General features: G+C 43.9%; 1 protein-coding gene across 2 annotated transcripts; it reads right to left on the bottom strand.

Annotated features, from left to right (window-relative positions):
• Nucleotides 1-2,768: 2,768 nt before the first annotated feature.
• On the bottom strand, nt 2,769-21,809 carry LOC115163212 (protein yippee-like 2). Of its 2 annotated transcripts, none has more exons than XM_029714910.1 (5): nt 21,595-21,805; nt 17,698-17,936; nt 16,014-16,057; nt 15,644-15,752; nt 2,769-4,409 (listed from the first exon to the last, which is right to left on the bottom strand). In XM_029714910.1, exons 2-5 carry the CDS (start codon nt 17,812-17,814, stop codon nt 4,320-4,322), a joined length of 360 nt encoding a protein of 119 aa, XP_029570770.1. In that variant the 5' UTR covers nt 17,815-17,936; nt 21,595-21,805; the 3' UTR covers nt 2,769-4,319. The 2 variants fall into 2 exon arrangements, with proteins under 2 accessions (XP_029570770.1, XP_029570771.1); XM_029714911.1 differs by lacking the exon at nt 2,769-4,409 and adding an exon at nt 15,100-15,265 and having other exon boundaries at nt 21,595-21,809.
• Between the last annotated feature and the right edge of the window lie 368 nt (nt 21,810-22,177).

Raw genomic sequence — 22,177 nt, 5'->3', positions numbered from 1 at the left:
AATTGGTAACACACTACGCCGTGAAGGACTGAAATCCTGCATCGCCCGCAAGGTCCCCCTGCTCAAGAAAGCACATATACATGCCCGTCTGAAGTTTGCCAATGAACATCTGAATGATTCAGAGGACAACTGGGTGAAAGTGTTGTGGTCAGATGAGACCAAAATGGAGCTCATTGGCATCAACTCGCCGTGTTTGGAGGAGGAGGAATGCTGCCTATGACCCCAAGAACACCATCCCCACCGTCAAACATGGAGGTGGAAACATTATGCTTTGGGGGTGTTTTTCTGCTAAGGGGACAGGACAACTTCACCGCATCAAAGGGACGATGGATGGGGCCATGTACCGTCAAATCTTGGGTGAGAACCTCCTTCCCTCAGCCAGGGCATTGAAAATGGGTCGTGGATGGGTATTCCAGCATGACAATGACCCAAAACACACGGCCAAGGCAACAAAGGAGTGGCTCAAGAAGAAGCACATTAAGGTCCTGGAGTGGCCTAGCCTGTCTCCAGACCTTAATCCCATAGAAATTCTGTGGAGGGAGCTGAAGGTTCGAGTTGCCAAACGTCAGCCTCAAAACCTTAATGACTTGGAGAAGATCTGCAAAGAGGAGTGGGACAAAATCCCTCCTGAGATGTGTGCAAACCTGGTGGCCAACTACAAGAAACGTCTGACCTCTGTGATTGCCAACAAGGGTTTTGCCACCAAGTACTAAGTCATGTTTTGCAGAGGGGTCAAATACTTATTTCCCTCATTAAAATGCTAATCAATTTATAACATTTTTGACATGCGTTTTTATGTTTTTTGTTGTTGTTATTCTGTCTCTCACTGTTCAAATAAACCTACCATTAAAATTATAGACTGATCATTTCTTTGTCAGTGGGCAAACGTACAAAATCAGCAGGGGATCAAATACTTTTTTCCCTCACTGTATATCCAAGACCAACATAGCACGCAGAACACATCCAATACAGGTATCAAGGTGATGCTTTAATTGACCAAGTTCCAATGATATTGTCACTCCTAACTCCTACTTTACAAAAGACACTAAAATTGAAACATTTTTAAAGAGTAAAAAAGTAGTAAATATCGTTCAACCGACGAGGGCTATACCAGAGAAAGCATGGCAAGAATCCAAATCATATGACGATCATAGATAAGAGACATTACATATTACTATTTACATTTAGTAACACAGTCAGATTTACATATATTATCATTTATGTATACAGTGCCTTCGGAAAGTATTCAGACCCCTTGACTTTTCCCACATTTTGTTACATTACAGCCTTATTCTACAACTACATTTTTACAAATTACATTTGTAAAAATCCTCAGCAATCTACACACAAAACCTAATAATGACAAAGCGAAAAAAGGTTCGAGTTTTGCTAATTTATAAAATAATACAAAACAGAAATACCTTATTTATATAAGTATTCAGACCCTTTGCTATGAGACTTGAAATTGAGCTCATGTGCATCCTGTTTCCATTGATCATCCTTGAGATGTTTCTACAACTTGATTGGCGTCCACCTGTGGTAAATTCAGTTGATTGGATATGATTTGGAAATGCACACACCTGTCTATATATAAGGTCCCACAGTTGACACTGCATGTCAGAAAAAAAACCAAGCCATGAGGTTGAAGGAATTGTCCGTAGAGCGCAGAGACAGGAATGTGTCAAGGCACAGATCTGGGAAGGGTACCAAAACATTTCTGCAGCATTGAAGGTCCCCAAGAACACAGTGGCCTCCATCATTCTTAAACGGAAGAAGTTTGGAACCACCGAGACTCTTCCTAGAGCTGGCTGCCCGGACGAACTGAGCAATCGGGGGAGAAGGGCCTTGGTCAGGGAGGTGACCAAGAACCCGATAGTCACAGACAGAGCTCTAGAGTTCTTCTGTGGAGATGGGAGAACTTTCCAAAAGGACAACCATCTTTGCAGCACTCCACCAATCAGGCCTTTATGGTAGAGTGGCCAGACAGACCCACTCCTCAGTAAAAGGCACATGACAGTCCGCTTGGAGTTTGCCAAAAGGCACCTAAAGATTCTCAGACCATGAGAAACAAGATTCTCTGGTCTGATGAAACCTGGCACCATCCCTACGGTTAAGCATGGTGGTGGCAGAATCATGCTGTGGGCATGTTTTCAGCGGCAGGGACTGGGAGACTAGTCAGGATCGGGCAAAGCTGAATGGAGCAAAGTACAGAGAGATCCTTGATGAAAACCTGCTCCAGAGTGCTCAGGACCTCAGACTGGGGCAAAGGTTCACCTTCCAACAGGACAATGACCCTAAGCACACAGCCAAGACAACGCAGGAGTGGCTTCGGGACAAGTCTCTGAATGTCCTTGAGTGGCCCAGCCAGAGCCCGGACTTAAACCTGATCGAACATCTCTGGAGAGACCTGGAAATAGCTGTGCAGCAACGCTCCCCATCTAACCTGACAGAGCTTGAAAGATCTGCAGAGAATAATGGGATTAACTCCCCAAATACAGGTGTGCCAAGCTTGTAGCGTCATACCCAAGGAGACTCGAGGCTGTAATCCCTGCCAAAAGGTGCTTCAACAAAGTACTGACTAAAGGGCCTGAATACTTATGTAAAATTTCATTTTTTTATTTTCAATAAATTAGCAAAAATTTCTAAACCTGTTTTTGCTTTGTCATTATGGTATATTGTGTGTAGATGGGGGGGGGGGGGACAATGTAATCCATTTTAGAATAAGGCTGGAACCTAACAAAATGTGGAAAAAGTCAAGAGGTCTGAATACTTTCCCGAAGGCACTGTATATTAAGATCTGTCATTTACAAAAATCATAATGCATTATATCACAAAAAGAAAAAGGCTATCCATAACCTTGGCTTTTAACAACAATTCTCAACCTCACGTTTGGCAACATTTTGACCCAAGCAAAAAAAAGTTTTTTTAGATATATATTTGTGTTTGGTCAATTTATGGTAGATGGGTGGGTTCTTTGGTTGTGCTAGGGACGTCTACAGCCTCTGATTGGAAGTCTCGACTGCCAGTCAGTTGCCGTGGATACCAAGGAGATTAGTTTGATTAGTTGTGTTGCTTAGTTGGCTTCTGTTCATAAAATCCACAGGTCTACTGTACAGCTTTGCGGTTCAGTGTTTTAAGTGAGGGCCAGGTAGTAAGTTAGTGTGTGTAACAATCTATGAACTGCTATGGTCATCCCAGACTGAAAGAAAGCTTCAGAACATCAACCTTTCAGAACGTCATAAGAGCATCTCCTAAAGGCCTCCACATCCTAACTGCTTCAGTGGCCAAAACACTAGAACCAATCTCCAAGCCTGTTCAAGTCAGAGCTTCAAAATTCAAAGCTGCTCAATTTAATCCAAAGTGGTGATGGTAGATGTATCCTGACTTACATCAGACACAACACATGAAGGATCCAAACATCACAAGACATGATTTCAGGCATCTACGGATGATGGAGAAAGCCAAAACACTGACTGAGCAGATTCTTCTCAGTTTAGACTTAAATCCTTCACACTCCCTATCATCCTGACTCTCACAACAACAACTGCTGCCGCTGAAACCTAGAGTGGATCACACAGCTGTGCAACCAGCTGCTACTCCAACCTCACAACCAGGGTGGATTAGACTCCAGAATCAGGACCTGCCCTTTCCCTGACCCTCCTCCCCTTAACCCTTCCCTCACCCAGCCCCCAGAGGCCTCATCACTGTCCCAGCTGGCACGGCATTGGGTGGATTAGATCAGATGGATTTGGGGATAATCATTTTAGGCCATCTCATTCCCATACAGACGAGAGCTCCCATCAGCTCTTTAACCCAAGTCTACTGACCCTGCCAGGGCCTGGTCCCTCCTCACACTGCAGGCCAGCCAGCCCTAACATATATATAGTAACACAACAACACTGGCCTTGGCCTGGCTCTCCATCTGAAGAGCTACCCATCAGGCTGGGATGTTGGTCGGGGACATACATGTTTGTGTGTGTGTGTGTGTGTGTGTGTGTGTGTGTGTGTGTGTGTGTGTGTGTGTGTGTGTGTGTGTGTGTGTGTGTGTGTTTGCTTGCCATTGTGCATGTGTCTGGTGGTGTCCATCCATCTCCAATGACATCCTCCTCCAGTCCAGACACACACAGAACCCAGAGGGGCAGGTCAGGCTGCTACTACAGCCACACACACTCCCCTACTACTTCCACCCTGGAGGCTGCTGGTGTGTCATCAGGAGGGGAGGACAGAGGTCCATGGTAAATCAAAGTCGCACACTCACCCCCTTCCCTCCCATCCACCCCATTCAACCCCGAACCGAGTCACGGACGGCGCTTTGTTTTTCAGTCCCAGCCGTTGTCCTTGATCATGTGAGCCAGCTCGATGATGAACTTGCCCTCCTTGTACTTCTGACTGCTCTCAAAGGCATGCTCCTGTAGGGGAGTGTCAAGGTGGGGGAAGAGACAGGGTGGGGGAAAGGGGGGAGAGATGGAGGGAAAGGGGAGAGAGGGAAGGGGGGAGAGAAGATTAGGCTTTTCCAGGATGAGAAACTTCACACTCATTGCCACTGCAAACACTGTCCTCTGATTTCACCTCCCTTCCTTACTGAACCACGTTATATAATGGAGCATTGCAAGGAGTGCTGTAGGCCACTGCAGATTACAAATGATTACAAATGTAATCAAATGTTTTTACTGTACATCTCAATATCCTGTTTAGTCTTTTCTATTCAAGCAGAGAGACATCAGGTTTCACGTTCTGGAAGTCCACTCGGTCAAGCGTCTGTGGAACTCGCCGACGGTGTAGAAACAATCGTGTCAGGGATATTAATGGCCTCGCCCCACGTTTCGTTATATCTGGACAGACGTGTGAGGTATGTGTGTGTGTGTGTGAGAGTCATAACAACCCCCCCCCCCCACACACACACACACACACACACACACACACACACAGGGGTCTGAGGGGGGAAGTGGCAGTGACTACCAGGCATAAAGCCATGCTGATAAACGGGACAGCTGGTATGTGGAGCGGCTGTGTGTTCCACATTGACCTGCTGCTAGAAATACCACCTTTACTAAACACTGAACATGGAGGCACAATTATATTTCAGAGCAAATATAAAGCTGTCCAAATCTATTACTAATATATATATACACAGGGGAGCAACTGGTTTTAGAAGTGGGGGGACAGAACTTTTTTTTATCCAGTCGGATAAACACTCCAAACAACACACCCGATCGCTCAGAGACATCCGCATGGTCCTAAAGCACACCATTGCCTCGTTTTGTATCACATTACAATGATAAAACTGGGGATGGACCAAATTGCAATTTCTGAATGAAAGTTTTATCATTGTAATGTGATACAAAACGAGGCAATGGTGTGCTTTAGGACCATGTGGATGTCTCTCTCTATATATATACCACATTCATCTGTACAAACAATAGCACGCAAGTATAAACACCACGGGACCACGCAGCCGTCATACCACTCAGAAAGGAGACGCGTTTAGTCTCTTACAGATTAACGTACTTGGGTGCGAAAAGTGCAAATCAATCCCAGAACAGCAAAGGACCTTGTGAAGATGCTGGAGGAAACAGGAACAAAAGTATCTATATCCACAGGAAAACCAGTCCTATATCGACATAACCTGAAAGGCTGCTCAGCAAGGAAGAAGCCACGGCTCCAAAACCGCCATAAAAAGCCAGACTACGGTTTGCAACTGCACATGGGGACAAATATCACATTTTTTGGAGAAATGTCCTCTGGTCTGATGAAACAAAAATAGAACTGTTTGGCCATAATGACCATCGTTATGTTTGGAGGAAAAAGGGGGAGGCTTGCAAGCCGAAGAACACCATCCCAACCATGAAGCACGGGGGTGGCAGCATCATGTTGTGGGGGTGTTTTGCTGCAGGAGGGGCTGGTGCACTTCACAAAATAGATGGCTTCATGAGGAAGGAAAATTATGTGGCTATATTGAAGCAACATCTCAAGACATCAGTCAGGAAGTTAAAGATTGGTCGCAAATGGGTCTTCCAAATGGGCAATGACCCCAAGCATACTTCCAAAGTTGTGGCAAAACGACTTAAGGACAAGAAAGTCAAGGTATTGGAGTGGCCATCACAAAGTCCTGACCTCAATCCTATAGAAAATTTGTGGGCAGAACTGAAAAAGCGTGTGCGAGCAAGGAGGCCTACAAACCTGACTCAGTTACACCAGCTCCGTCAGGAGGAATGGGCCAAAATTCACCCAACTTAATTTGGGTAGCTTGTGGAAGGCTACCCGAAACATTTGCCCCAAGTTAAACAATATAAAGGTAATGCTACCAAATACAAATTGAGTGTATGTAAACTTCTGACCCACTGGGAATGTGATGAAAGAAATAAAAGCTGAAATAAATCATTCCCTCTACTATTATTCTGACATTTCACATTCTTAAAATAAAATGGTGATCCTAACTGACCTAAAACAGGGAATTTTAACTAGGATTAAAAGTCAGGAATTGTGAAAAACTGAGTTTAAATGTATTTGGCTAAAGTGTATGTAAACTTCCGACTTCAACTGTATGTATGCATGCATGCATGTACAGTGCCTTGCGAAAGTATTCGGCCCCCTTGAACTTTTCGACCTTTTGCCACATTTCAGGCTTCAAACATAAAGATATAAAACTGTAACTTTTTGTGAAGAATCAACAACAAGTGGGACACAATCAGGAAGTGGAACGAAATTTATTGGATATTTCAAACTTTTTTAACAAATAAAAAACTGAAAAATTGGGCGTGCAAAATTATTCAGCCCCCTTAAGTTAATACTTTGTAGCGCCACCTTTTGCTGCGATTACAGCTGTAAGTAGCTTGGGGTATGTCTCTATCAGTTTTGCACATCGAGAGACTGACATTTTTGCCCATTCCTCCTTGCAAAACAGCTCGAGCTCAGTGAGGTTGGATGGAGATCGTTTGTGAACAGCAGTTTTCAGATCTTTCCACAGATTCTCGATTGGATTCAGGTCTGGACTTTGACTTGGCCATTCTAACACCTGGATATGTTTTTGTGAACCATTCCATTGTAGATTTTGCTTTATGTTTTGGATCATTGTCTTGTTGGAAGACAAATCTCCGTCCCAGTCTCAGGTCTTTTGCAGACTCCATCAGGTTTTCTTCCAGAATGGTCCTGTATTTGGCTCCATCCATCTTCCCATCAATTTTAACTATCTTCCCTGCCCCTGCTGAAGAAAAGCAGGCCCAAACCATGATGCTGCCACCACCATGTTTGACAGTGGGGATGGTGTGTTCAGGGTGATGAGCTGTGTTGCTTTTACGCCAAACATAACGTTTTGCATTGTTGCCAAAAAGTTCGAATTTGGTTTCATCTGACCAGAGCACCTTCTTCCACATGTTTGGTGTGTCTCCCAGGTGGCTAGTGGCAAACTTTAAACGACACTTTTTATGGATATCTTTAAGAAATGGCTTTCTTCTTGCCACTCTTCCATAAAGGCCCGATTTGTGCAGTATACGACTGATTGTTGTCCTATGGACAGAATCTCCCACCTCAGCTGTAGATCTCTGCAGTTCATCCAGAGTGATCATGGGCCTCTTGGCTGCATCTCTGATCAGTCTTCTCCTTGTATGAGCTGAAAGTTTAGAGGGACGGCCGGGTCTTCGTAGATTTGCAGTGGTCTGATACTCCTTCCATTTCAATATTATCGCTTGCACAGTGCTCCTTGGGATGTTTAAAGCTTGGGAAATCTTTTTGTATCCAAATCCGGCTTTAAACTTCTCCACAACAGTATCTCGGACCTGCCTGGTGTGTTCCTTGTTCTTCATGATGCTCTCTGCGCTTTAAACGGACCTCTGAGACTATCACAGAGCAGGTGCATTTATACAGAGACTTGATTACACACAGGTGGATTCTATTTATCATCATTAGTCATTTAGGTCAACATTGGATCATTCAGAGATCCTCACTGAACTTCTGGAGAGAGTTTGCTGCACTGAAAGTAAAGGGGCTGAATAATTTTGCACGGCCAATTTTTCAGTTTTTTATTTGTTAAAAAAGTTTGAAATATCCAATAAATTTCGTTCCACTTCATAATTGTGTCCCACTTGTTGTTGATTCTTCACAAAAAAATACAGTTTTATATCTTTATGTTTGAAGCCTGAAATGTGGCAAAAGGTCGAAAAGTTCAAGGGGGCCGAATACTTTCGCAAGGCACTGTATGTATGTATGTATGTATGTATGTATGTATGTATGTATATAAAAAATGTCCTCTCACTGTCAACTGTTTTAATTTCAGCAAACTTAACATGTGTAAATATTTGTATGAACATAGCAAGACTCAACAACTGAGGCATAAACAGAACAAGTTCCCGGACATTTCTGTGGGGAATGGCCCTAGCCCTCACCCTCCGATCCAACAGGTCCCAGATGTCCCTAATGGGATTGAGATCCGGGCTCTTCGCTGGCCATGGCAGAACACTGACATTCCTGTCTTGCAGGAAATCACGCGCAGAACGAGCAGTATGGCTGGTGGCATTGTCATGCTGGAGGGTCATGTCAGGATGAGCCTGCAGGAAGGGTACCACATGAGGGAGGAGGATGTCTTCCCTGTAACGCACAGCGTTGAGATTGCCTGCAATGACAACAAGCTCAGTCCGATGATGCTGTGACACACCGCCCCAGACCATGACGGACCCTCCACCTCCAAATCGATCCCGCTCCAGAGTACAGGCCTCGGTGTAACGCTCATTCCTCTGACGATGTTGCCGTGCCCATAGGCGACGTTGTTGCCGGTGATATCTGGTGAGGACCTGCCTTACAACAGGCCTACAAGCCCGCAGTCCAGCCTTTCTCCACCTATTGCGGACAGTCTGAGCACTGATGGAGGGATTGTACTTTCCTGGTATAACTCGGGCAGTTGTTGTTGCCATCCTGTACCTGTCCCGCAGGTGTGATGTTCGGATGTACCGATCCTATGCAGGTGTTGTTACACGTGGTCTGTCACTGTGAGGACGATCAGCTGTCTGTCCTGTCTCCCTGTAGTGCTGTTTTAGGCGTCTCACAGTACGGACATTGCAATATATTGCCCTGGCCACATCTGCAGTCCTCATGCCTCCTTGCAGCATGCCTAAGGCATGTTCACTCAGATGAGCAGGGACCCTGGGCATCTTTCTTTTGGTGTTTTTCAGAGTCAGTAGAAAGGCCTCTTCAGTGTCCTAAATTTTCATACCTGTGACCTTAATTGCCTACCGTCTGTAAGCTGTTAGTGTCTTAACAACCATTACACAGGTGCATGTTCATTAATTGTTTATGGTTCATTGAACAAGCATAGGAAACAGTGTTTAAACCCTTAACAATGACAATCTGTGAAGTTATTTGGATTTTTAGGAATTATCTGTGAAAGACAGGGTCCTGAAAAGGGGACGTTTTGTTTTTTGCTGAGTTATACATTTACAGTGAGGGAAAAAAGTATTTGATCCCCTGCTGATTTTGTACGTTTGCCCACTGACAAAGAAATTATCAGTCTATAATTTTAATGGTAGGTTTATTTGAACAGCGAGAGACAGAATAACAACAAAAAAATCCATAAAAACGCATGTCAAAAATGTTATAAATTGATTAGCATTTTAATGAGGGAAATAAGTATTTGACCCCTCTGCAAAACATGACTTTGTGATTGCCAACAAGGGTTTTGCCACCAAGTACTGAGGTCAGATGTTTCTTGTAGTTGGCCACCAGGTTTGCACACATCTCAGGAGGGATTTTGTCCCACTCCTCTTTGCAGATCTTCTCCAAGTCATTAAGGTTTCGAGGCTGACGTTTGGCAACTCGAACCTTCAGCTCCCTCCACAGATTTTCTATGGGATTAAGGTCTGGAGACAGGCTTGGCCGTGTGTTTTGGGTCATTGTCATGCTGGAATACCCATCCACGACCCATTTTCAATGTCCTGGCTGAGGGAGGGAGGTTCTCACCCAAGATTTGACGGTACATGGCCCCATCCATCGTCCCTTTGATGCGGTGAAGTTGTCCTGTCCCCTTAGCAGAAAAACACCCCCAAAGCATAATGTTTCCACCTCCATGTTTGACGGTGGGGATGGTGTTCTTTGGGTCATAGGCAGCATTCCTCCTCCTCCAAACACGGCGAGTTGAGTTGATGCTAATGAGCTCCATTTTGGTCTCATCTGACCACAACACTTTCACCCAGTTGTCCTCTGAATCATTCAGATGTTCATTGGCAAACTTCAGACGGGCATGTATATGTGCTTTCTTGAGCAGGGGGACCTTGCGGGCGATGCAGGATTTCAGTCCTTCACGGCGTAGTGTTACCAATTGTTTTCTTGGTGACTATGGTCCCAGCTGCCTTGACATCATTGACAAGATCCTCCCGTGTAGTTCTGGGCTGATTCCTCACCGTTCTCATGATCATTGCAACTCCACGAGGTGAGATCTTGCATGGAGCCCCAGGCCGAGAGTGATTGACAGTTCTTTTGTGTTTCTTCCATTTGCGAATAATCGCACCAACTGTTGTCACCTTCTCACCAAGCTGCTTGGCGATGGTCTTGTAGCCCATTCCAGCCTTGTGTAGGTCTACAATCTTGTCACTGACAGCCTTGGAGAGCTCTTTGGTCTTGGCCATGGTGGAGAGTTTGGAATCTGATTGATTGATTGCTTCTGTGGACAGGTGTCTTTTATACAGGTAACAAACTGAGATTAGGAGCACTCCCTTTAAGAGTGTGCTCCTAATCTCAGCTCGTTACCTGTATAAAAGACACCTGGGAGCCAGAAATCTTTCTGATTGAGAGGGGGTCAAATACTTATTTCCCTCATTAAAATGCAAATCAATTTATAACATTTTTGACATGCGTTTTTCTGTATTTTTTTGTTGTTATTCTGTCTCTCACCATTAAAATTATAGACTGATCATTTCTTTGTCCATGGGCAAACATACAAAATCAGCAGGGTATGAAATTATTTTTTCCCTCACTATATATATATATATATATATATTACACATACATACACACACACACAGTCAAAAGTTTAGACACATACTCTTTCAAGGGTTTTTCTTTATTTTTACTATTTTCTACATTGTAGAATAACAGAGAAGACAAACTATGAAATAACACATGTATTCATGTCGTAACAAAAAAAGTGTTAAACAAATCAAAATATATTTTAGATTCTTCAAAGTAGCCACCCTTTGCCTTTGACAGCTTTGCACATTCTTGGCCTTCTATCAACCAGCTTCATGTGGTAGTCACCTGGAATGCATTTCAATTAACAGGTGTGCCATGTTAAAAGTTAATTTGTGGAATTTCTTTCCTTCTTAATGCGTTTGAGCCAATCAGTTGTGTTGTAACAAGATAGGGGTGGTATACAGAAGATAGCCCTATTTGGTAAAAGACCAAGTCCATATTATGGCAAGAACAGCTCAAATAAGCAAAGAGAAACAACAGTCCCTCATTACTAAGACATGAAGGTCAGTCAATCCGGAAAAATTCAAAAACTTTGAAAGCTTCTTCAAGTGCAGTCGCAAATACCATCAAGCGCTATGTTGAAACCGGCTCTCATGAGGACCGCCACAGGAAAGGAAGATCCAGAGTTACCTCTGCGGCAGAGGATAAGTTCATTAGAGTTAACTGCACCTCAGATTGCAGCCCAAATAAATGCTTCACCGAGTTCAAGTAACAGATACATCGACAGTTGAGACGAGACTGCGTGAATCAAGGCCTTCATGGTCAAATTTTTGCAAAGAAACCACTACTAATGGACACCAATAACAAGAAGAGACTTGCTTGGGCCAAGAAACACGAGCAATGGACATTAGACCGGTGGAAATCTGTCCTTTGGACTGATGAGTCCAAATTTTGGTTCCAACCTCTGTGTCTTTGTGAGACGCAGAGTAGGTGAACAGATGATCTCCGCATGTGTGGTTCCCACTGTGAAGCATGGAGGTGGTGTGATGGTGAGGGTGTGCTTTGCTCGTGACACTGTCTGATTCATTCAGAATTCAAGGCACACTTAACCAGCATGACCACCACAGCATTCTTCAGCGATACGCCATCCCATCTGGTTTGCGCTTTGTGGGACTATCATTTGTTTTTCAACAGGACAATGATCCAACACACCTCCAGTCTGTGTAAGGGCTATTTGACCAAGAAGGAGAGTGATGGAGTGCTGCATCAGATGACCTGGCCTCCACAATCACCTGATCTCAACCCAATTGAGGTGGTTTGGGATGAGTTGGACCGCAGAGTGAAGGAAAAGCAGCCAACAAGTGCTCAGCATATGAGGAAACTCCTTCAAGACTGTTGGAAAAGTATTCCTTATGAAGCTGGTTGAGAGAATGTTAAGAGTGTGCAAAGCTGTCAAGGCAAAGGGCGGCTACTTTGAAGAATCTAAAATATATTTTGATTTGTTTAACACTTTTGACTACATTATTCCATATGTGTATTTCATAGTTTATGTCTTCACTATTATTCTACAATATAGAAAAAGGTACAAAAAGAATGAGTAGGTGTGTCCAAAAGTTTGCTTGGTAATGTATATATACACAGTGCCTTCGGAAAGTATTCAGACCCCTTGACTTTTTCCACATTGTTACGTTCCAGCCTTATTCTACAATGGATGAAATACGGGAAAAAAATCCTCAGCAATCTACACACAATACCCCATAATGACAAAGTTAAAACAGGTTTAGATTTTTATTGCAAATTTATTAAAAAAATTAAAAATACATGTTTTACTTAAATTCATACCCTTTGCTATATGAGACATGAAATTGAGCTCAGATCCATCCTGTTTCCATTGATCATCCTTGAGCTGTTCCTACAACCTGATTGGAGTCCACCGGTGGTAAATTCAATTGATTGGACATGATTTGGAAAGGCACACACCTGCCTATGTAAAAGGTCCCACAGTTGACAGTGCATGTCAGAGCAAAAACCAAGTCATGATGTCGAAGGAATTGTCCGTAGTGATCCGAGACACGATTGTGTCGAGGCACAGATTTAAGGAAGGGTACCAAGAAATGTCTGCAGCATTGAAGTTTGGAACCACCAAGACTCTTCCTAGAGCTGGCCGCCCGGCCAAACTGAGCAATCGAGAGAGAAGGGCCTTGGTCAGGGAGGTGACCAAGAACCCAAGCTCTAGAGTTCCTCTGTGGAAATGGGAGAACCTTCCAGAAAGACAACCATCTCTACAACACCCCACAAATAAGGACTTTAATGGTAGACTGGCTAGATGGAATACCCTCATCAGTAAAAGGCACATGACAGCCCGCTTGGAGTATGCCAAAAGGCACCTAAAGACTCTCAGACCATGAGAAGCAAGATTCAAGTCTGGAGGAAACCTGGCACCATCCCTACAGTGTAGCATTGTGGTGGCAGCATCATGCTGTGGGGATGTTTTTCAGCGGCAGGGACTGGGAGACTAGTCAGGATCGAGGAAAGATGAACGGAGCAAAGTACAGAAAGATCCTTGATGAAAACCCGCTCCACAACCTCAGACTGGGGCAAAGGTTTACCTTCCAAGAAGACAACGACCCTAAGCACAACCAAGACAACGCAGGAGTGGCTTCGGGATACGTCTGAATGTCCTCGAGTGGCCCAGCCAGTGCCCGGACTTGAACCTGATCGAGCCTTTCTGGAGAGACCTGAAAATAGCTGTGCAGCAACGCTCCCCATCCAAACTGACAGAGCTTGAGAGGATCTGCAGAGAAGAATGGGAGAAGCCACTCCTACGTTGTCTTGGCTGTGTGCTTATGGTCATTGTCCTGTTGGAAGGTGAACCTTCAAACCAGTCTGAGATCCTGAGCATGTTTTCATCAATGATCTCTCTGTACTTTGCTCCATTCATCCTTCACTCGATCCTGACTAGTCTCCCAGTCCCTGCCGCTGGAAAACATCTCCACAGCATGATGGTTCCAGGTTTCCTCCAGACGTGAAGCTTGGCATTCAGGCCAAAGAGTTCAATCTTGGTTTCATCAGACCAGAGAATCTTGTTTCTCATGGTCAGAGTCCTTTAGTGGCCTTTTGGCCAACTCCAAGCAGGCGGTCATGTTTCTTTTACTAAGGAGTGGCTTCCGTCTGGCCACCACCAGTGCTGCAGAGATGGTTGTCCTTCTGTTAGGTTCTCCCATCTCCACAGAATAACTCCAGAGCTCTTTCAGAGTTACCATCGGGTTCTTGGTCACTTCTCTGACCAAGGCCCTTCTCCCCGATTGCTCAGTTTGGCCGGGCGGCCAGCTCTAGGAAGAGGTTTGGCGGTTCCAAACTTCTTACATTTAGGAATGATGGAGGCCACTGTGTTCTTGGGGACCTTCAATGCTGCAGACATGTTTTGGTACCCTTCCCCAGATCTGTGCCTTGACACAATCCTGTCTCGGAGCTCTATGAACAATTCCTTCAACCTCATGGCTTGGACTTTGCTCTGACATGCATTGTCAACTGTGGGACCTTGTATACGTAGGTGTGTGCCTTTCCAAATCATGTCCAATCAATTGAACTTACCACAGGTGGACTCCAATAAAGCTGTAGGAACCTCGCAAGCATGATCAATGGAAACAGGATGCACCTGAGCTCAACTTGAAGTCTCATTGCAAAGGGTCTGAATACCTATGTAAATAAGGTATGTTTTATTTGTAATACATTTTCAAACACTTCTAAAAATCTGTTCGCTTTGTGATTTAAGGGGTTTTGTGTGTAGATTGATGAGGAAAAACATTGATTATCAATTTTAGAAAAAGGCTGTAATGTAACAAAATGTGGGAAAAGTAAAGGTGTCTGAATACTTTCCGAATGCACTGTATAGGCTACATTATATGTATATATATTAAACTGGGTGGTTTGAACCCTGACTGCTGATTGGCTGACCGTGGTATATCAGACCGTATGACAAAACATTGGTTTTTCCTGCTCTAATTACATTGGTAACCAGTTTATAATAGCAATAAGGCACCTCGGGGGTTTGTGGTATATGGACAATATTACACTTTGCGTTGTCCCTAAGAACAGTCCTCAGCCGTGGTATATTGGCCATATACCACAAAACCCTGAGGTGCCTTATTGCTTAATTATACAGTATATAGGCAACATGATATATGGCCTACTTATTCTTGATACATAAAAACAGATTTTTATTTTTGAATGGATTCTAACCCTTTGTCTAATTTGTGATTGATAAGCAGTTGTTCTTGTTGCTGGTCAAACTGGTCTTGAATCACTACAGTTATCTCAGTGTGGACATCCCAGCTCTGGTCCATCATGAATGGCCACCATCTCTGAACTAGGAGAAGGAGGTCAAGTTGGTTGAGTACTTTGAAAATATATAGGCCTACATCATGAGAAATATGCCCCTCAGATCAAGATTGAAACTGCAAGGAATCCCTTTACTGAGTCAGCCTATGTACTGTAATGTTACACTTAAGGTAGGAATAATGGGCCCAAAATAGTCAAAAAATGAAGACCAGAGCTCATCCATGTCAATACGATAACATGCACACGCAATTGTTCCAAAACCTTTATTAGTTCACAGCGTTTCAATCCTACAACGATCTAATATGCTAATAAAGGTATTACTAATGACGGTAAATAATGTGCCTATTCTCTCTAACTATAGATACAGTTCTAACCTCCCCTGACACGTAAACACTCTTACACTCACATATTTCCAACCCAGAGTTGTCTTGCAGTTCTCACAGTAGATATCTGCCACAGCATGCAGCCCCGTGAGCAACACCCTCTCTTCCGCCGGCCCGCACCCCACGTTCACCCTGAGAGCGAGGGAGAGAGAGAGAGAGAGAGAGAGAGAAAGCAAGCGCATAAGCTGTTCGATTCGTAAAGGTTGCCTGTCTATACTGAGTCATAGCACACCCACTCCCACACTAGATATTACCCAAAAGGCACTTCATACTGAGCTAGATAGGGACCATGCTCATACAGTACAAATGAGCATCTTCATTGTGATTGTGCTCGTGGGCTGAGGACTGGATCATGGATGTACTGTTACTACATGCAGACACGCTGATACTCACACTGAGTTGAACAGATAAGCTCTGCCTTGGCTCCCCTGGAAAGACTACAGGAAGAGAAGACAAGTAGGTTAAAAAGGAGGAGGAGTACCCTCAGCATTAAAGCCACAATCTGGAGTTTGTTTTAGCCCCGCCACTTCATTGATATGATGCTTGAGCAGCAGGAAATATCCCAGATTTTGCCTTTAAATTAAGACTGACTGACAGACATGTGCTTTTGTACAGGTGAGGGTTTACTTTACATAGTGTAGCACATGGAAAAAGTAATATTCAAACACACAAGCTGTAGAAGTAAGATGGCGGTGAAATGAGCGACAGAGGCGCAGTACGCTCGTTTTCAGTCTGAAAGTGCAGCATCAGCTGTAATACTAGGTCCAAGTGTGAAGGAGTCTGCCAGCAGCGCTTTAAGACAGCTGCAGCAAGCACTCAATACCTTTCTAGTTATTGCAGTGCGATGCACTGAAAGTTCAAATGAATCTAAAAACTACAGTATTTATACAGGTCATCCTTTATTTAACCAGGAAAGTCATGTTGAGATGGACATCTCTTTCAAGTAAGCCCTGGAGCCCAACAGTAGCGTGTTCTCCCATGTGCTCTCTTGGGAATGACTTGCACATTAGGGCAGTGTTTCCCTTACATACCCGATTCAGCTGATCACCAAACCCTTGCTTAGTAGAATCAGGGTCAAGTTCATTAGGCACAAAACAGAAGAAAACAGAGTGTCTACCTGGACTTGTCAAGCAAGAAACACAAATGTTCTGTTTTAAAACATTTGAAAACGTTTTCAGTTGTATGCCCTAATGAGCACCACCCAGGTGCTGGGCTTCAAAGAGTGACAGCCTTTAAAAAGCAACAAACCTCCTATGTGGCATCAATAGGAGTCATAAACAGTTATTCTAGTGTCCAAATCGACTACAAAGTGGAACCAGGATGATTTTGGTTATAAAGGAAGTCTCGTTTAAAAGGAGTTTAGAACATCCGTGAGTCACAATGGGTAAATGACGATGTCCTTTTGCCCACTATCATGGGGTGAACAGCTGCGGTGATTGCTCTTAATCCAATAGGAGCATAGACAGTAAGACAGACCTGCCCAGCAGCTCCGACTGTTTACATAAGACAGCAGGTTGCGCATTTTTTTTACTTGAGAAATACTGCACCAAACACCATAGGCAGATGAAAAATTGGTCCTGTGTGGCTCAGTTGGTAGAGCATGGTGTTTGCAACGCCAGGGTTGTGGGTTCGATTCCCATTGGGGACCAGTACGGGGGGGGAAAAAATGTATGAAATGTATGCATTCACTACTGTAAGTCGCTCTGGATAAGAGCGTCTGCTAAATGACTAAAATGTCAAATGTAAAATTACGTAACTAAAACATCCTCTGCAAAAACAAGCTTAATTACAGATTTCTTGAGTATCTTAGATTCATTTTGAGGAATGCGAAATATGCTTCTGTGTCTAGTGTCTGATGAGGGACAAACATCATTAACCAAAACGTGGAATCGGTCAGGAACACCAAGACTGAAATCTAGTTTTTCTAATGAGCAACAGAAAAACATATGCACCTTTAGGGGTGTTCTGTGGCTCTTTAAAGGAAATGTGGAATAGATTGAGGGAAACACTATTAGAGCAAGCAGCGTTATTAGGGGATAGACGGTTGTGGTCGGTATGTTAAACAGTCAGTGTTCACCTTGGAGATGAGCTCGTCGTGGTTGGCCAGGTGCGCTCTGCAGTGGATGCAGCTGTAGGTTCGGTGGCAGCTGGGCAGGTAGGCCTGGAAGGTCTTGGAGCGCGTCATCCTGACCATCGGGTGGGGCGGGGTGGGGGGGGCGGTGCAGGAAAGGGCTGCCGGCCCAGCTAGGCTCGCAGGGGAAGCACCGCAACACACAGGTAAGGGCCGTGGTGGGGGGCGGGGCGGGAGGCACACACCTGGTGAAGCGGAGCACAGGAGATACACACTGATGAAGGTGGTCTATAGTCGAAACCTTGTTTTTTTAACCTAATCGCTGTGTAGGTTGTTGGCAACGCACCACAAACAGATCTGGGTCCAGGATAATCTGTGTGTGGATATAAAGAGATTTTAACTTGAGTGCCTTGGATTATATATATATAGCGACATATCATTGTCCATCTTTACACACTGTAAGAGCCGAAAATCTGTTAGTCTCCATTTGTTCTCTGCATATGAATTAATGTTTAATAGGCAAATTACTTTGCAGTGGAGCATCAATGTGTACAGTATGTAGCCTATGATAGATGAAAAATGTCAGGTATTCTATACTGAGTTAAGCATAGACTGATCTCATGATCATTATACTGAGACACAGCAGCCTAAAAATAATTGAACTTTAGACTGTTAACAGAAAGAGGCTTGTAAGGGAAAGGCTGTGTGCTATAAGCCTTTAAGACATGCCCTTGTTTTCTCTGTAGGCTTCTGCCTCTGAGCCAACAGTGTGGGACCGGGGCATAAAGAGACCACTCAAAAGGTCTTGCACACACACACTTTAACCCCAAAGTCTTTCCTTTCTCCCTGTCATTTTAGGACAAACATGTGAGGATAAGACTAAAGCAGAGTTTAGCACATATCTAAGTAATTGCCACAGTCTCCATAGACTCCAATTAGGAACAGGTTGTTACTCTAAACCAGGGTTGTGGTCAATTCCCTTTCAATTCAGTCAATTGGAGGAAGTAAACTTGATTCCAATTCCACATTTACCTTGAAACGCATTAAGGAATATTGGAATGGGAACTTGACCCCAACCTTGCAGTAAAGGAGGTTGCAATGAGGGGGCAATGAGGTTCATCTAGTCAAACAGCCTTGGTTAGAGACATGTATATCTGGCAGGTTCAAGGCCTGTCCTGACATAATCTTGAAATATGGAGCTAAATACAGCTCCAATGTATTTAGTTACAGTTAACTGTCAAAGCAATGATGTACTCTATGAATCCAATATGTTCCGTCGCTAATGGACGACGAGGCAACCACACTCTAACGGGTGGTTAGATTACCTAGGTCTATTTCTGTCTCATGGGGATATCACACAAGCACGCCTCACCCACATAGATACACACACTTACACAGCAGAGTTGATATGTGTTGATTTGGGGAAATCAAGTATTGTGAAAGAGATGCCTTATGTCACTGCCTTCTGACTCGCTTTCCTTCCAAAGGATCCATTCCGCTTTTCCAATGCATGTCAGTTACTTGAGAGATGAAATGAGAGCTGAGTTTCATGTGCATTACAAACGGAGACCGCCTTGTCTGCGCAAATCACATTAGCCTTCCAAATCACCTCCATTAGTAATGATTTTCCACCCTCGACTCAGATATGGAAAATTATTTGTCCAGGTCTCTCAGTTATAAGAGATATTATAAACGGGGTGATTCAAGCCCTGAATGCTGATTGGCTGTCAGCCATGGTATATCACACCGTAAACCACGGGTATGACAAAACATTTATTTTTACTACTCTAATTACATTGGTAACCAGTTTATAATAGCAATAAAGCACCTCAGGGGTTTGTGATATATGGCCAATATACCACGGCTAAGGGCTGTTCTTATGCACGATGCAATGCGGAGTGGCTGGATCCAGCCCTTAGCCGTGGTCTATTGGCCATATACCATACCTCCTCTGGCCTTATTGCTTAATTACGTCTCCATGTGACATATGCACAGAAAGAGTAACAGATATAGAAATAGCAGGTGAATATAGTCACTTGTATATAACATTTTATAGTTCAACTCAATATGTGCTGCACCGTTCGTTTCTTAGGTGAGAGGCTGACTGACACTTTGAAGAATCCTCCACTCCTTTTCATAAACCAGATCATCTTTTGATGCACTCATCTAGAAAAGGAGCTCTTTCAAGACCCAGCATTTGTTTGTAGACTAAATGCATCCACTACAACAACAACACAGCAAGCGGAGGCTCTACCCTGCTTTGCACCAAAGCCTCTTTGTTTCATGGCACAGAAGAAAATCTAAAGACAGCTAAGAATAAGTCCAAAGACTAACCAAGACAAATTCTGTCCCGGTCAAATAATTCTCCAAAGATAACAGGGATGGGATCCACCAATGCTGTCTGAGCTGCAAAAACTGCTGCCGTGTTTTTCTGACACATCATCATCACCTTCTTCTCCTGTTTCTGTCTGCCTCGCCCCTGAAGGCTGATGTTCTGAGCTGTCTGGTATTGGTATAGTCTGGGTGCCACATCACTTACCAGCCAAAAGGTCCTCGCTGGTATAAAAACAACAACCTTGCTTATGTAACCGGAGAGGAGCTGCTGCTGCGGTCGATCAGAGAGGGACGATGATAGTGATAGTAGCCAGGGGACAGAGAGAGAAAGAGAGCGAGACGGATGGACGGACTGGGGAGCATGCGTCCTTGTGTTTGGGGCCCTAGCTGTCCTTCATAGCACACAGCTCCAATAGGAGGCTTTATGTAGTTTCCTCTCTCTCGCTCTCATTCAGTGACAACAGACAGCATAGTGATGCGTTACATCACTGACAGCAACAGACCGAATCTCAAATCCCCTTATCTGATCATGTGTCCAGGTGTCACGTGTGTGTGTGTGTGTGTGAGAGAGATTGGGGGGCTTGTGTATTTGCACATATGAATCTGGTCAGAGACAGTGGCTGCCTGGATCACTGTATGTAGGGCAGACTTTTAGCCACCACAGTTGGTGGGGATGCCTCGGTTTGGCAATGCAGGGAAGTTGATTCAACACACACACACACACACACACACACCCGTGTAGGCACACAAACACCTTGTCCATGATGTGTTACATGATCCAAAATGATGTCTTGTGTGTACAGTAACATGTCATTATTTGAGAAAACATCTGTCTTTACATTATGATGCAGAAAAACTATTTACTCAGCATTGCCTTTTAGCGTCAGACTTGAACTCCTCTATAGGACTGTTCAGTGTATGTTAAGGCAACACGTGTCTATTAGCGCCAGTTGTCTATAGGAAACATGCAAATAAATCATTTGACAACGGTCAACTAGAGGATTAGGCGACAGGCGATTCAACAGCCAACACAGAAGCCATAATAAACATGACGTAGAAATGTTCACTGGCATAGCACACACCGCCGCAGACCCAAGGTTGGGATCCTCCCCCAGATAGCATGATTTTGTTTTTTGAATGACATAAAATTAGTTTAAAAAGTTCAACATTGTCTCTCAGCCTCATGGAAAAATGTATAGACTCGCTGGAAATGAACTCTAAAACAGCACAATTTTCTCAGCTTCATGCCAAAATGTGTAAAATAGCATGAGATTAGCTATAAAACTGCAAATGTGCCTTGCTACACCAATGCATATGATGATATTGTCAGCAGGCAGGATTATTTTCACGCACTCGATGTTCTCACATCGTATTTCTGCCTGCGGCTGCTGGTGGCGCAGGATCAGGCCATGCGTAACGTATAATAATAATAACAACCAGCTCTACTGCAGACCTCGCCATCCCACCCATGCCCGCAACATCAACAACCAACTGGCAACATTCTGAACTACAATGGGCAATTCAATTAAAACAGAATATTCAACCATATATATATGTGCAAGGATTTACCTTTGAATATATGAAAAATATGTTGATCACTTAAAAAAAAAATCGCGCCTCCTCGTTTTCCTCGTAGCAAAGCCAAACCTAAATCCTTCTTTGCATTTCTTTCGAGGTAAATTCCCTCTCCAGCCCTGGCAATCGTGCAGACGCAATGTTTTTAAGCGCGCAGTTCCCAGGCCGAGTTTGACGTAATTACACAGAACCACATTGTACTTCGGCTGGAGACAAATTGACAGCCGTGTCCGCCAACCAATACAGCGATAAGGCATAGCAACACTGCGCTTATTGGTTATGAATAGACAGGAGCAACCAATACTTTTGCTCGTAATGTTAGGCTGGCTACCTGCAGTTCTATTCAGTTTTAGGACAGAGACAGATATGGACCTGTATTGAAGAATTTCCTGAGGAAATGTATATCATTGAAAAATTGTGTTGAGGTTATGTAAATAGGCAGAATAGGCACAGCAATGGACTATGGACTTCAACATCTTAACTTTTGATCCAAGATTGACCCTTAAGATAACTTGTTCTGATGTTAGGTGGGCTCTCCTTGTATCCTACATCAGCGTTTCCCAAACACGGTCCTGGG

This window comes from Salmo trutta, chromosome 26 (genome assembly GCF_901001165.1).
Source record: "Salmo trutta chromosome 26, fSalTru1.1, whole genome shotgun sequence".
Lineage (NCBI taxonomy): Eukaryota > Metazoa > Chordata > Actinopteri > Salmoniformes > Salmonidae > Salmo > Salmo trutta.
Note: the sequence above shows the minus strand (reverse complement) of the source record. Positions and strands in the feature narration are given on the sequence as shown.

Bases quoted from the DNA above. Each gene is read 5' to 3' on its own strand.
- LOC115163212 (XM_029714910.1), bottom strand. From the start codon at position 17,814: ATGGTCAGGATGACGCGCTCCAAGACCTTCCAGGCCTACCTGCCCAGC. The intron at 16,058-17,697 runs GTGAACACTGAC...CTCTTCCTGTAG, and splicing joins ACGACGAGCTCATCTCCAAG to TCTTTCCAGGGGAGCCAAGG. The intron at 15,753-16,013 runs GTGAGTATCAGC...CCTCGCTCTCAG, and splicing joins GCTTATCTGTTCAACTCAGT to GGTGAACGTGGGGTGCGGGC.